Source organism: Centropristis striata, chromosome 5 (genome assembly GCF_030273125.1).
Source record: "Centropristis striata isolate RG_2023a ecotype Rhode Island chromosome 5, C.striata_1.0, whole genome shotgun sequence".
Taxonomy (NCBI): domain Eukaryota; kingdom Metazoa; phylum Chordata; class Actinopteri; order Perciformes; family Serranidae; genus Centropristis; species Centropristis striata.
In genome coordinates, this window is record NC_081521.1 from 1,341,487 (window position 1) to 1,358,986 (window position 17,500).

At 36.9% G+C, this 17,500-nt stretch overlaps 1 protein-coding gene across 1 annotated transcript in view; it reads right to left on the reverse strand.

Moving 5' to 3' along the window:
* The window catches only part of LOC131972328 (plasma membrane calcium-transporting ATPase 3-like), a 95,298-nt gene that overhangs the window by 51,044 nt on the left and 26,754 nt on the right, over window positions 1-17,500 (reverse strand). Inside the window, 4 exon segments of the mRNA XM_059334144.1 lie at window positions 8,301-8,426; window positions 13,463-13,588; window positions 14,598-14,855; window positions 15,978-16,175. Of these exon segments, the coding sequence (XP_059190127.1) occupies window positions 8,301-8,426; window positions 13,463-13,588; window positions 14,598-14,855; window positions 15,978-16,175 (708 nt within the window).

Genomic DNA, 17,500 nt, shown 5'->3' on the forward strand with positions numbered 1-17,500 from the left:
GCTTCTGGAGAGATGAGCAACTGAGTACTGTCAGTCTCTGTTTGAGGAGTGTGTGAGGAAGGAAGGTTGAGGGTGTGTGAGAGGATTCGGCAAAAAGGGGAAACAAAAGAGAGCAAAGAGGGAAGAACAAAATACTAAAATAAGTAGTGAATGTGTTTGGAGACACAGCTGTACTAGTAGAATGGTTCAGTTACTGTATACAGTACAGGTACATCTAAAAACATTAGGATATCGTGAAAAAGTTCAATATTTTTTGTCAGTCATTCCAGAAAGTGAAACTTGTATATTATATAGATTCATTACACATAGAGTGAAATATTTCAAGCTTGTATTTATTTTAATTTTGAGGATTCTGGCTTAGAGATAATGAAAACACAAAACTCAGTGTCAAATACAAAATGACCAAAAATAGATGCAAAAATTACCCAAAAACACACAAAATGACCAAAAATAGATGCAAAAAGACCCAAAAAGACACAAAATGACCAAAAATAGATGCAAAAATGGCCCAAAAAGACACAAAATGACCAAAAATAGATGCAAAAATGACCCAAAAAAGACATAAAATGACCAAAAGAGACAACATAACAAAGAGTATACATAAAATGACCAAAAGACACTAAAAGACCATAAATAGATGCAAAAATGACCCCAAAAAGACACTAAATCACCATAAATAAAGCAAAATTGACCCCAAGACACAAAATGACCAAAAATAGATGCAAAAATGACCCAAAAAGACACAAAATGACCAAAAGAGACAGCATAACAAAGAAAATACATAAAATGACCAAAAAGACACTAAATGACCAAAAATAGATGCAAAAATGACCTAAAAAGGCACAAAATGACCAAAAATAGATGCAAAAATGACCAAAAAGGAGATATAAAATTACCAAAAGAGATAACATAACAAAGAAAATACATAAAATGACCAAAAAGACACAAAATGACCAAAATAGATGCAAAAATGAGCAAAAAAAAAAGACACAAAATGACCAAAAAGAGACATACATTTACGAAAAGAGACACAAAATACCAACTGTGGACTCACATATTCAACTTCTTCACAATATTCTAATTTTCTGAGTTTTGTGTTTCCATTCTCACTAAGCCAGAATCATCAAAATTACAAGAAAAACAGGCTTGAAATATTTAACTCTATGTGTAATGAATCTATATAATGTTTGAGTTTCACTTTCTGAAATAATTGACAAAAAATATTGAACTTTTTCATGATATTCTAATTTTTTAGATGTTCCTGTAGAATGACAGAAATGTTTTGAATAAAACCTCAATCTCAAATGAGAGACAAGTCACAGAGAGAACAGTATACAGGCCCGATGTAAAACCACATGACAGGAGGAAAAAGTAACACGTTATGGCGTTATGAATAATGTATCAGCTCCAGTAAATGATGATGCTGCTCTGAGTCACAGTCGTCCTAGTGAGCAACAAGCTCTCTGCAAAACAAGCAACAACAGGATTTCTTCACAAAATCAGCATCATCCGCCCAAAAAAAGGTGTTTTTATCTAAAAACAAGATAAAAACAGTAAATCTGAGGGAAATGATCTTGCTGCATGGACAGATAATTTACCTTGACAAGATTTATTACATTAAGATTATTAAAGTAAGAAATAAGAAATTAACTCCTAAAATGAGATACATTATCTAAGTTCTTATCTAAAGTTTTTTTTTTTATCTTGGTAAGAACCAAATAATCATCAGGTCACTCTGCTCGGGCCAGTTCATCACTGCTGGCAGCTTTAATTTATCTGGTTTATTAATTTATTATTTGAAGGACTAGTTTTCCCCTGTTTTTTTGTTTTTTTTACTATTTTTGTTTGTCCAAACTATTTTTTTTCTGTTTTTCTGACTCATTTCCCGCTGTTTTTCTGACTATGTTTATCTGTTTTTCTGACTATGTTTATCTGTTTTTCTGACTAATTTTTTTCTTGTTTTTCAGAGTATTTTTTTCAGTTTTTCTGCCTTTTTTTCAGTTTTTCTGGCTATTTTTTCTCTCTTTTTTATTAAACCTAGAAATAAGCATGTTGAACACTTAAAATTAGAAATTAACTCTTAAAACCAGATAAATGATCTAACACTTCTAAATCTAAAGTTTTTTTTATCTTGGTAAGAACCAAATAATCATCAGGTCACTCTGCTCGGGCCAGTTCATTCATTCATTCATTAATTTATCTTGTTTTAAGAGTTAATTTCTTATTTTAAGTGTTCAACATGCTTATTTCTAGATTTAATAATCTTAATGTAATAAATCTTGTCAAGGTAAATTATCTGTCCATGCAGCAAGATCATTTCCCTCAGATTTACTGTTTGATCTGGTTTTAGACACCTTTTTTGCAATGTTGCTTATTTTGCATCTCAGGATACCTCAGATAGATGTTTTCTCCTTTTCAAGAGGGCAACAACTCTACATCACACATTCCCATGCATAGTGAAGCTGCAGTGGTAAAGCCATGGATGAGTGCAGCGGTAATGATATTAACCTTAAGTGCTTCTAAAAGTCTGTGTAGCTTCTGTTGTTGTCTGCAGCTCTGCTCTGACTGCAGGATCCTCCCAAAACAAAGCTGACACTCAGAGACTGCTCTGCAATAAAAGGTGTTTAAAACCAGATCAAACAGTAAATCTGAGGGAAATGATCTTGCTGCATGGACAGATAATTTACCTTGATGAGATTTATTAAATTAAGATTATTAAATCTAGAAATAAGCATGTTGAAAACTTAAAATAAGGACGACGTCACTACTGGAAGTCTTGTCCTTTTTTTTTTGTCATTTTACATCCTTTTTGACCATTTAGGTTTTTGTGTGACATTTTTGGTTAGTTTTACATATTTCTTTTGTAATTTTACATAATTTTTTTTGTCATGTTGTGTCTTTTTTGTCATTTTACATCCCTTTTTGACCATCTTGGATTTTTTTGTTTGTCATTTTGGTTAATTTAACATCTTCTTTTGGTCATTTTGTGTCTTTTTTGTGTCATTTTACATCTTTTTTTGGGGGTAATTTTGAGTCTTTTTTTTGGTCTAAATTCTAAAATTATTTACAACATGCATGTTGAACACTTAAAATAAGAAATTAACTCTTAAAACAAGATAAATGATCCAACACTTCTAAGTCTTGGTAAGAACCAAATACCAAATTTATCTTGTTTTAAGAGTTAATTTCTTACTTTAAGTGTTCAACATGCTTATTTCTAGATTTAATAATCTTAATTTAATAAATCTTGTCAAGGTAAATTATCTGTCCAAGCAGCAAGATAATTTCCCTCAGATTTACTGTTTGATCTGGTTTTTAAACACCTTTTTTGCAGTGTAATGCCTCATGCATCGACCAATCGACACTCTTCACTCTCTCTCTCTCTCTCTCTCTCTCTCTCTCTGCTCTTTCAATAATTGATTCAATCTGCTGCCTCTCTCTCTCAGATTAAGGGGAGGGGGGGAGGAGAAAGAAGAAAGAGAGGAAAGTGAAAGAGGGCAGAGCGGAGGGTAAACAACAACAGAGAAAGAGAGAGAGAAGAGAGGGATGATAGAAGAAGGAGTGGGACAGAGAGGATGGAGGATATATCACCATGAGGTTAAACCTCATGGTTTCCTGTTGAAGCTCTAATCTGAAACCTGTTAGACTCCTAAACTAACTCACACACATCCAGAAACACACTAGACGTCTGTGGATGGACGGATTATGAGACAACGGGCCCAGACATGTACACTGCAAAAAAAACAACTTGTATTTTTTTGCCTAAAACAGTGATTTAATTTGGTAAAACTTGGAAATATAAAGTATTGACATTTAGGGCAATAATGTAAGTTAGCACAACAAAGGAAGCCAGTTGTCTGCTCAAAAACAAGTTGGTGAGTTGTTGTTACTTATATCTTTAAGTTGGGGTTCACAACAAGGGACAATAGTTCTGATAACTCTTATTTCTTTGTTGGGAAATGCGGGAAAGCGGTGAAATTCGGTCATTAGCGAAAGCTAGCGGCTAACTGATGCTAGCGGCTAACTGATGCTAGCGGCTAACTGACACTAGTCGCTAACTGACGCTAGTCGCTAACTGACGCTAGCGGCGCTGCTTGTTACAGCTACAAGAGTAGCCGTTAGCGTATCAATGCTAACTCAAAATTGTGCAGAAATTAAAACTAAAACTGATGGAAATTCTAAAACTATTATAACCTTGGTCTCTACACAATTCGGCGCAATGACACTTGCCAGTTATAGACAGTAGAAGAAAACACACTTCGACTTGATCTTTGATCCATCTTCTCCCTCAGAGAGGTAGTAAATTTACACTATTGACTGGTTGGGCAACCCTGTCCAACAGGACTGTGTAGTGTAAATTTACTACCTCTAAAGATCAAGTCCAAGTTCCTTTTAGTTTTCTTTATAATCAAACATCAGAATACACTGCCTCGGTACAGCAGAGGAGAACTTTATCAATTTCAAGGCTGCTGAAAAAAGGTTTCCTGAGTCCAATGAAGCCCTCAGTTCTCTCTGACTTTCTTAGTGGGGCGGATTAGCTGAACAATCGTTCACTTTGTGATAAAAGCATGAAATTTGGTAGATGTGTTGGTGAATATGTTTCAAACAAATCTGGATATTGGGCCACCTCAAAAGCGCCCCCTAGTGGCCGTGGCAGGCATTTGTTATACAAATAAATCAATGATGAATAAAAACTGCCCTTTTAATAATACCAACTGGTGATGAATTATATATTTTCAGAAAGCCTGATTAGTCACCTTTACAACGAGGTACAGCTTGTAAGGATCGTGCATTCATGGAATGAGCAACGGGGCTAAACGTGTGGGTAGCACCCCCCAAAAATGTGCATCCCCTGTGGGGCGGATTAGCTCAATAAATCACAAGAATTGTTTATTTTGTGATAGAAGCACACAATTTGGTGGATGTGTTGGTGGATGTGTTTCAAACAAATCTGTATATCAGGCCATCGCAAATTCGCCCCCTAGTGGCCATAGCAGTCATTTTCTTCGTTAAAATTACAAAAGATATTTAAATTATTTCTTAAAATATTTAAAAAATTTAAACTAAATATACAAACGTAAATTAAAAAATGTAAATACACATATTAAATTAACAAAAATCCAGTTAGACACTCTTTCAGTTATTTTTCCTGCCCCACCACAATCGGGCTAGCCATCGAGCTAGCTAGCAAATGAGCTAGCTAGCATTTGCTTCCTGGGACAAGCAGTGTAGTGGACTGTCCATCAAGGTATGTCTAAATATTTTATTTCACCTGTTATAATCATGAATAAAATATGCTATGAACATCATAAAGGCTAAAGAGAAAAACAATCATCATGGGCCTTGGCGGAAAAGTAAATTAGCAAGATAGCAAAAATAAGTACTTAAGCTAGCTAGTTAGCTTGGAATATGTATCAGTGGCTGTTGGGTGTGAAAGCTTATTAAGACACTGTTAAATTATGTCCTGTGGAATGTGGACATCCCTCTCTGCACACACACACACACACACACACACACACACACAGGCACACACACACTATATGTAATATGTCTCCTTTGCCCATGTGGTTATTTTTTTCTTTTTTTAAATGTATTTTATAACTCCATCACAGTTAGTCAGGCGGCTTAGGACCAGATTTGAGAAGAAAAGGGACACGCCGGACAAAAGCACCAAAATTTTTCCACATGCTCTCTATCACCAAAGGTTTCAACTTTTGGTAGGAGCCACTTCATCAAGATTGCAGATAGGAGACGGCAGCCATATAAGCCATAAGTCTATGAGAACCAATATATCTTCCAAGCCACTTAGAAGGTCAAACTTGGTGTCAAAATATACATTTTCTGGGTCAAAGAATCATTTAAAGCTATTGAGAATATCACTGGATGACTCACTGTAAATAATTTGTTGATCAAGATCTGACATGAGATGAAAGCGTACCCTTGATCTTTTTGAGCAGTGTACATGGCAGCTAACCCATACTCTCCCGTGAACATTGATTCCAAACAGTTTCAACTCAGGATACCCTGCTGCAGCACTTGAAGCGAGTTGCCCAGTCTGAGTGAAAATGAACATATCTATTTGATCAAATAATCATCTATTGATATTCTCAATAGCTTTAAATGATTCCTGGACCCAGAAAATGTATATTTTGACACCAAGATTGACCTTCTAAGTGGCTTGGAAGATATAGCATTTCTCATAGACTTTATATGGCTGCCATCACCGCAATCTTGATGAAGTGGCTCCTACTAAAAATTGAAACCTATAATGATAGAGAGTATGTGGAAAAAATGTGGTGCTCTTATCCGGCGTGTCCCCTTTATTTGGCTAAGCCGCCTGACTAAGTCACACACCTCAGTACAAGGATTTTGCCAGAAAGAGTAACCTGCTACAAGTAACCCTAGTAGAATTTTTAAAATGTATGATTTTTTTCTCTGTCTAAATGTGTTTTGTTTTTATTGTTGCAGGTCATACAATATTGAAAATTATTTTTTCTTTTTAAGGAGCAACAGAAGAATACAAGCCAAAGAGGAGGCCGTAGCCTGTGAATGGGAATATCAAGACCTAATAAAATGTTATACAAAGTTAATGTTCTTTTCTATTAGACTGTAATAAAGCTTTTGTCACTTTAACATGTCTCTAAATTATATTTGTGGTGCTGAAAACATGAAACAGCAGCTGTAGGGTAGGCAAAGCATTCCTCGCCAGTAACCACCGGCGGCCATTTTTAAAAATGTCCGCTTTTAAATGGCCATTTTTAAAAATGGCCGCCACAGCCATCAGAATTTTTTTTGCGATGGCCCAATATCCAGATTCATTAAACATGTATTCAGCAATGAGTGTACCAAATTTGATGCTTTTATCACAAAATGAACGATTGTTCAGCTAACCCGCCCCACTACACAGGGGATGCACATTTTTGGGGGTTGCTACCCACACGTTTAGCCCCGTTGCTCATTCCATGAATGCACGATCCTTACAAGCTGTACCTTTTTGTAAAGGTGACTAATCAGGCTTTCCAACAATATACAATTCATCACCAGTTGGTATTATTAAAAGGGCAGTTTTTATTCATCATTGATTTATTCGTATAACAAATGCCTGCCACAGCCACTAGGGGGTGCTTTTGAGGTGGCCCAATATCCAGATTTGTTCGAAACATATTCACCAACACATCTACCAAATTTCATGCTTTTATCACAAAGTGAACGATTGTTGTAAAATATTGAGCTAATCCGCCCCACTATCTGTCTTTATCAGATCATTTAATTTGAATGTTCCAGCCCACACACAACGCATGGGCACACGGTGCTAAGTCTACTTTTAACCTTAAAAAGAATTCAACCTATACTTGTTTATATTCAAATTCCAAACGCCTCTACTGTCTGACAAACCCCAGATCCTACAGCACGTTATTCTGGTTTGAACCAGTTGTTACAGTTCTGTTCTGAACAAAAGGTCAGACTGGGGCCTTTTTTAAAGCAGAACACTTATATTAAAAGATAAAATATACCACTTGTAATATAAAATATACTACAACTGTTAAACGGTGTGTTTTTCGCCTGGAAGGCTCTGTAGAAATCTGGCTCCTTATTGACTGAATTAAAAAGAGTGAAGGTGTCGTTCACAGTATCGTTCATCAGGCAGAAATACTAAAAAGACACAAAATTACCAAAAAAAAGTAATTAAAGGGACCTTCCACACACAACACGGTAAAAAGCCATTCATATAAAACTCACATTAAACTTTCATATCAAGGTGGGGGCCACAAAATATCGTCACGAGGGCCACAATTGGCCCGCGGGCCGCCAGTTTGGGACCCATGCTCTAGAGCAATCTGAGGTAGTTCTACATGGATATGGTCTTCTTCTCCCCTGGGTTTTGTTAACGTCTGCTTACTTCCTCTACTTTTCTCTTTACTGTCAAGAACTAAAACCATTCCAGCTTCTGATGTATTACTGAATATTAAATCTGTTCATCTTGCTATATGAGTCAATAAAACTTCTAAAAAGGTGCAACAAGAAGCTCTTCATGTTATTGAAACACTAAACATTGAGTAGATTTAGTGTCCGGCTGCTGGTTCCTCTACTTTTCTCTTTACTGTCAAGAACTAAAACCATTCATGCTTCTGATGTGTTACTGAATATTTAATCTGTTCATTGTGCTATATGAGTCAATAAAACTTCTAAAAAGGTGCAACAAGAACCTCTTCATGTTATTTTTTTTATCTTTCTCACATAGAAACACTAAACATTGAGTAGATGTAGTGTCCGGCTGCTGGTTCCTCTCCTCCTCTTACCTTTCTTCTCCTTCCCGTCCTCCTCCACCTCTCCGGCTCCCAGCAGGGTGAAGATGATGCCGGTCTGAGAGTTGACTCCTACAGCCGTCACCAGCATCCTGCCGGAGCCCTCCATCACATGGGTCCCTGAACACAACATTAAGATAATAATGACCTCCATCACATGGGTACCTGAACACAACACAATTATAATAACCTCCATCACATGGGTCCCTGAACACAACATTAAGATAATAATGACCTCCATCACATGGGTACCTGAACACAACATTAAGATAATAATAATGACCTCCATCACATGGGTACCTGAACACAACACAATTATAATGACCTCCATCACATGGGTACCTGAACACAACATTAAGATAATAATGACCTCCATCACATGGGTACCTGAACACAACAATAAGATAATAATGACCTCCATCACATGGGTCCCTGAACACAACATTAAGATAATAATGACCTCCATCACATGGGTCCCTGAACACAACATTAAGATAATAATGACCTCCATCACATGGGTCCCTGAACACCACAGTAAGATAATAATGACCTCCATCACATGGGTACCTGAACACAACATTACAATAATAATGACCTCCATCACATGGGTACCTGAACACAACAATAATTTAATAATGACCTCCGTCACATGGGTACCTGAACACAACAGTATAATAATAATGACCTCCATCACATGGGTACCTGAACACAACAGTAAGATAATAATGACCTCCATCACATGGGTACCTGAACACCACAATAAGATAATAATAACCTCCATCACATGGGTACCTGAACACAACATTAAGATAATAATGAACTCCATCACATGGGTACCTGAACACAACATTAAGATAATAATGCCCTCCATCACATGGGTCCCTGAACACAACATTTAGATAATAATGACCTCCATCACATGGGTCCCTGAACACCACAGTAAGATAATAATGACCTCCATCACATGGGTACCTGAACACAACATTACAATAATAATGACCTCCATCACATGGGTACCTGAACACAACATTACAATAATAATAATGACCTCCGTCACATGGGTACCTGAACACAACAGTATAATAATAATGACCTCCATCACATGGGTACCTGAACACAACAGTAAGATAATAATGATCTCCATCACATGGGTACCTGAACATCACAATAAGATAATAATAACCTCCATCACATGAGTACCTGAACACAACAATAAGATAATAATGACCTCCATCACATGGGTACCTGAACACAACAATAAGATAATAATAACCTCCATCACATGGGTACCTGAACATCACAGTAAGATAATAATGACCTCCATCACATGGGTACCTGAACACTACAGTAAGATAATAATGACCTCCATCACATGGGTACCTGAACACAACATTACAATAATAATGACCTCCTTCACATGGGTACCTGAACACAACATTACAATAATAACAATGACCTCCATCACATGGGTACCTGAACACCACAATAAGATAATAATGACTTCCATCACATGGGTACCTCAACACAACAATAAGATAATAATGACCTCCATCACATGGGTACCTGAACACCACAATAAGATAACAATGACCTCCATCACATGGGTACCTGAACACAACATTAAGATAATAATGACCTCCATCACATGGGTACCTGAACACAACAGTAAGATAATAATGACCTCCATCACATGGGTACCTGAACACAACAATAAGATAATAATGACCTCCATCACATGGGTACCTGAACACAACAGTAAGATAATAATGACCTCCATCACATGGGTACCTGAACACAACAGTAAGATAATAATGACCTCCATCACATGGGTACCTGAACACAACAGTAAGATAATAATGACCTCCATCACATGGGTACCTGAACACAACAATAACATAATAATTACCTCCATCACATGGGTACCTGAACACAACATTACAATAATAATGACCTCCATCACATGGGTACCTGAACACAACAATAAGATAATAATGACCTCCATCACATGGGCACCTGAACACAACAATGAGATAATAATGACTTCCATCACATGGGTACCTGAACACAACAGTAAGATAATAATGACCTCCATCACATGGGTACCTGAACACAACAGTAAGATAATAATGGCCTCCATCACATGGGTACCTGAACACCACAATAAGATAATAATGAGCTCCATCACATGGGTACCTGAACACCACAATAAGATAATAATGACCTCCATCACATGGGTACCTGAACACAACAATAACATAATAATGACCTCCATCACATGGGTACCTGAACACAACAGTAAGATAATAATGACCTCCATCACATGGGTACCTGAACACCACAATAAGATAATAATGACCTCCATCACATGGGTACCTGAACACCACAATAAGATAATAATGACCTCCATCACATGGGTACCTGAACACAACAATAACATAATAATGACCTCCATCACATGGGTACTTGAACACAACAGTAAGATAATAATGACCTCCATCACATGGGTACCTGAACACCACAGTAAGATAATAATGACCTCCATCACATGGGTACCTGAACACAATAGTAAGATAATAATGACCTCCATCACATGGGTACCTGAACACCACAGTAAGATAATAATGACCTCCATCACATGGGTACCTGAACACAACAGTAAGATAATAATGACCTCCATCACATGGGTACCTGAACACAACAGTAAAATAATAATGACCTCCATCACATGGGTACCTGAACACAACAGTAAGATAATAATGACCTCCATCACATGGGTACCTGAACACAACAGTAAGATAATAATGACCTCCATCACATGGGTACCTGAACACCACAGTAAGATAATAATGACCTCCATCACATGGGTACCTGAACACCACAGTAAGATAATAATGACCTCCATCACATGGGTACCTGAACACCACAGTAAGATAATAATGACCTTCATCACATGGGTACCTGAACACAACAATAAGATAATAATGACCTCCATCACATGGGTACCTGAACACAACATTAAGATAATAATGACCTCCATCACATGGGTACCTGAACACCACAATAAGATAATAATTACCTCCATCACATTGGTACCTGAACACAACATTAAGATAATAATGACCTCCATCACATGGGTACCTGAACACAACAATAAGATAATAATGACCTCCATCACATGGGTACCTGAACACCACAATACGATAATAATGACCTCCATCACATTGGTACCTGAACACAACAATAAGATAATAATGACCTCCATCACATGGGTACCTGAACACAACAATAAGATAATAATGACCTCCATCACATGGGTACCTGAACACCACAATAAGATAATAATGACCTCCATCACATTGGTACCTGAACACAACATTAAGATAATAATGACCTCCATCACATGGGTACCTGAACACCACAATAAGACAATAATGACCTCCATCACATGGGTACCTGAACACCACAGTAAGATAATAATGACCCCCATCACATGGGTACCTGAACACCACAATAAGATAATAATGACCTCCATCACATGGGTACCTGAACACCACAATAAGATAATAATGACCTCCATCACATGGGTCCCTGAACACAACATTAAGATAATAATGACCTCCATCACATGGGTACCTGAACACCACAGTAAGATAATAATGACCTCCATCACATGGGTACCTGAACACAACAATAAGATAATAATGACCTCCATCACATGGGTACCTGAACACCACAGTAAGATAATAATGACCTCCATCACATGGGTACCTGAACACCACAGTAAGATAATAATGACCTCCATCACATGGGTACCTGAACACAACAGTAAGATAATAATGACCTCCATCACATGGGTACCTGAACACAACAGTAAGATAATAATGACCTCCATCACATGGGTACCTGAACACAACAGTAAGATAATAATGACCTCCATCACATGGGTACCTGAACACCACAGTAAAAATAATAATGAGAAGCTATTAACAACAAGTGCTGCTTGAAAAGTGACATTCCTAACTTGTTATCCTGCAATCTTGGTAACACTTTATATTAGGGAACACATATTCACCATGAATTAGCTGCTTATTAGCATGGAAAAAAGTAACATATTGGCTCTTAATTAGTCATTATTAAGTAGTTATTAACCCTTTGGTGCACAACATGGTCTAACGTGACCCAATATGTATGAGTTATTATGTTCTATATCTTTGCAATAAATTATTTTCATCATTCAGTATTCCAGTTTTTCCTCAGTTAGTTTTTGATCATAATACATCCTAATTTTATATTTTCCTTTTTTCATTTTTTAATAAAATCCCTTTTTGTGTCACTACTCTTCTAATGCACAACATGGGTCAAAAATGACCCGTATCCATTTTTTAGCTAAGTAGCTTGCTAAGCTAACTATTTAGCTAACTTCTTGGCTAAGTATTTAGCTAAATACAAATAGACATCTACAGTCATGGAAACATTCTTGATAATAACCAAAGTCATTATGAATAATGTGTTACGTCACTGCGACAAACCCAAGACTAGGAAAAGACTGATATGAAACAGATTACTACCTTAAACTGAACCATGGAGATGACTCTGGTAAAACTCCTAGATTTACTAAAGACTTTCAGCTTCTAGTCTGTGACTGGGGAAATCTTTTGGTGTTAGCCCAGCATTACTAGCAACATATTTCAGCTCCTCCTGAGGGATCCCGGAGCGTTCCCAAACCAGATTAGATGTATAATCTCTCCAGTTTGGTGGGTCTACCCGAGAATCTCCTTCCAGTTGGGAGAGCCTGAAGAAATCTCCAGAAGGAGATCTCAGCGAGGCTCAGCAGGCTCAGAGCTGAGCCAGAATACAGCTCGCTGCTAGTAATAATACATTTCTACTGCATGATGAAAACTGCATGTTTTTACCCAAAACATAAATTCTTTAACTGTCTTTAAAAGGAAGAGTGGTTAGTACCAATAAAGCCCATTTTAGTTTTAATTTCGTTGTCAATTTTTGTTTTCAAATTCAGTTAACTTTGATGAGTTTTTAGAGTGAGTTTGCTTGTTTTAATTAGTTTTATTTTTTTGGTTCCATCCATTTGGTTTATTTCGTTGGTTCCAAGCAGTCCCAGTGTGATGGAGAGCAAAGATTAAAAATATAAACCCAACCTGAGAGCAGCATGGGGTCCTTCTCCACAGACTTGCGTACGTGGTCAGACTCTCCTGTCAGAGAACTCTCGTCCAGCTTCAGATCGTTTCCTTGGACCAGGATCCCGTCAGCTGGTAGCAGGTCCCCTGAACACACACCAGACCAGAACACTGTTACACTCACCTGGGAGTTAACCCATAAGAACCTATGGTGACACCCTGTAACAACACTTTAAATCAGGGGTCTCAAACTCAAATTACCTGGAGGCAGTATCCAAATGACCAAAAAAAGACATAAAATTACTAAAAAAAAGACACAAAATTACTAAAAAAAGACACAAAATGACCAAAAAAAGACACAAAATGACCAAAAAAGACACAAAATTACAAAAAAATACACAGAAATACAAAAAAAGACACAACATGACCAAAAAAGAACACAAAATTATTTTAAAAAGACACAAAATGACCAAAAAAATTACACAAAATTATTTTAAAAAGACACAAAATTATCACATAAAAGACACAGAATTACCAAAAAAGCCACAAAATTATTTTTAAAAAAGCCACAAAATTATTATGAAGACACAAAATTATTTAAAAAAGACACAAAATTATAAAAAAAAACCCATTGTATTCATATAAAACTCACATTAAACTTTCATATCAAGGTGGGGGCCACAAAATATCGTCACGAGGGCCACAATTGGCCTGCAGCCCACCAGTTTGAGACCCATGGTTTAAATCTTCTATAATCTCTAAAATTCTATCTAATTTTGTAACCACAAAATACAGTTTCAGTTAGTTATCGTTTTTTATAAAAACTCTTGTTTTTATTTTTATTTCAGTTAACGAAAATGTTTTTTCAATTCTAGTTTTTGTTATTTCGTTAACTATAATAACTTTGGTCAGTATCCCACCAAATGTCCCCCTCTGTTCCTGAGTTATAATGTTTTTTTTAATTGTTTTTAAAAAAAAAGCAATGCAACTATTTCTTTTAGTGTGTATTCCTGTTGTATTTATTTTATTGTCTCTTATTCTGTTTGTTGATGTACAGCACTTTGTTGTGGCTGTGGTTGTTTTTAAAGTGCTTTATAAATAAAGTTGGGTTGAGTGTAACTATATGTAATGAACCAGGTCTTGGTGGTCCCCTCACCGTATTTGACCTGGGCCAGGTCCCCCACCACCATGTCCGCCACGGGGATCTGGATCACGTTTCCTTTACGTACGACAGTGAACTTCTGTTCTTGTTCGATCCGGCTCTGCAGACCTCTGAACTGCTTCTCTTTGGACCAGTCGTTGAACGCCGTCACCAGGACGACACACACCACAGACAGCAGGATGGCCGCCCCCTCGATCCAGCCGGCGTCCGCCTCGCCCTCGTCCTCCGCCCCCCCCGACCCGTTCCCACATGCTGCAGAGACCAGAACCAGGGAAGGCTGTTAGAGTACACAGAGACTGAAAAACTGAACCAAACACTATCTAACCGTCTATTACTGCCCTACAGAGTCTAACTGCAGTAACACAAAGGGTTAAACTGGGAAAAACTGCTTTAAAGTTTATTAAAGTTTGTTACTTAACCAGCCAAATGTGTTATAGGTAGATCAGTGATATGACTCTTATTTCTACATGTATTGATGATGTCATTTTTATGCTAAAAAATCATGATGATTTATTTGACCTCTGACCCCAAAAACATAGTTCCTGTCTCTGGTTTTGCTGTAAAAGGTTCTAATAGTGATGATAAACAGAGAGCAGGAACTATAATGTTGTTGTCTTCTTTCAGCTTTTATATTTAGTTTTCAGTCAATAAACATTTTCAGATTGATTGATGACAACTCTATTCAAAGATTTGTGTATTTTCAACTTTTAGCTTAATATAATTTTATGTTTTAGTCTTAATATGATTGTATCTATCTATTATTCTTGTCTTCACTATTCAACACAATGAACACAATGAAGACATACAAGATTATTCTATATCAGACTGTCTGCTGCTACTGTTTTGGTTTCATGTTTAAATTCATATATATACATATATATATATTTATATATATATATATATATATATATATACATATATATATTTTTATATATATATATATATATATATATGTATATTTAGTTCTTTCATATTTAGTTCTTTTGTCATGTTTGTTATTCTTTTCTCATAAATATATTTATTTCAGAAAAAGATTGTCCTATTTTATTCCATAGGCTATTTTTATTTAAGATATTTTTTATTTAAATGTCACTTTATGGAGCTTTGATTTAAAAAAGGTTCTCCTGTTGTTCTACAGTATTTATGTTCACTTAAATAAATCAATAAAACTACTTGTGACATGTCATATTTGACTTTGACTGAACATTTGCTCTCACTTTGAGATAAAAATATCAGGATATATATCGTATATCGATATTCAGCCTAAATATATCAGGATATGACTTTTGGTCCATATCGCCCAGCCCTAGTTTAACCCTTTCTGACTGTTAATAACCCCCCCCCCCCTCGGCCCCTCGGCCCCTCGGCCCTCACATTCGTTTCCCTCCCCAGGAGGCTGGTACAACGAGAGGCCTAAGGAAATAATGGCGGCAGCCTCTAGGATGATGAGTGTGACGTCCTGTAAGGCCTCCCACACCAGCTCCAGGAACGTCTTGGCCTTCTTCGGGGGGATGAAGTTCTGGCCGTATGTTTGGCACCGACGCTCCAGGTCTGCAGGGTCCCCACTGAGACCTGAGGGACGGGGACACAAGGGGGACAGAGGGGACATTAGAAAGGCTGAGGGCAAATTTGTCCATAAATCTCCACACAGTGAACTGACTTTCATTTTATTTTAAGCAACTACAAAGAGTTTTTATCTGGTCATGAAACAGTCTCAAATTAACCCTGTGGAGTCCAAAAGCTCCAAATAATCCAGACTTGTTGCCTCCATTTACCAAATTTACCTCTAAATTGCTCTTACAAAGCTATTTCTTCATTTTTCTTCACAAAAAACATATGTAGACGTTCAGGAAGAACTCAGGACGCTCAAAGTGAAGTCGGATCAATGATAGGTATTATGGTTTTGCCAAAAATGCTTTCTGTTCGAGGCCAGAAATTCCAGTCCACCTCTGGCTGCTGTCACTGTGCCGGAACATTCTACAGCGGCAGTTAATTCAGTTGATTGCTCTGCTCTGATTGGTCGACCGCAAAGCCTTTGATCCTTTGATGTGATTACAGCTATTGAGAGTGTTATTCTAACTCTGTCACAGTGTAAACTGTTTAACACTTTAACACTGTGTTATTTTAACTCGATCTAGTGTGGACCAATATAGACACTTTTAAAGTGTTAATTTAACGCCCTAGGAGTTGAATTAACATTTCTGAATTTGCTGTATAGGGGGGCATGCCCCTGGACCCCCCAGCAGGCGACCTCCTGTCTATCTGCTCCATGTCCCTGTGGAAAGCCTCATTATTGGGCTGCAACACATCGAAGGACAGAAAAATAAACATTCACACTGATAAATGTAATAACACGCATTATAGAGGCTATTTTGCACGGATATGAATACAGGTGTGCCTTGGGCATGAAAAGTTTTAAAAACAGTGATCTAGACGACAGACAGACAGATTTATACAAAAACTGTTTACAAACAAACAAATTGAGAGATCATTTTTGTTCAGTTTTAATGAATATTTGAAGCTAAACACTGTAAAGGGGTGTCTAAAACCAGATCAAACAGTAAATCTGAGGGAAATGATCTTGCTGCATGGACAGATAATTTACCTTGACAAGATTTCTTAAATTAAGATTATTAAATCTAGAAATAGGGCATGTTGAACACTTAAAATAAGAAATTAACTCTTAAAACCAGATAAAGTAAAGCTGCCAGCAGTGATGAACTGGCCCGAGCAGAGTGACCTGATGATTATTTGGTTCTTACCAAGATAAAAAAAAAACTTTAGATTTAGAAGTGTTAGATCATTCATCTGGTTAGTGTAATTACTTGCAATTACTAGTTATTTCTATATTGCAATATACAGTACCATTAAAAATCACCATGTTTAACTGTTTTTTT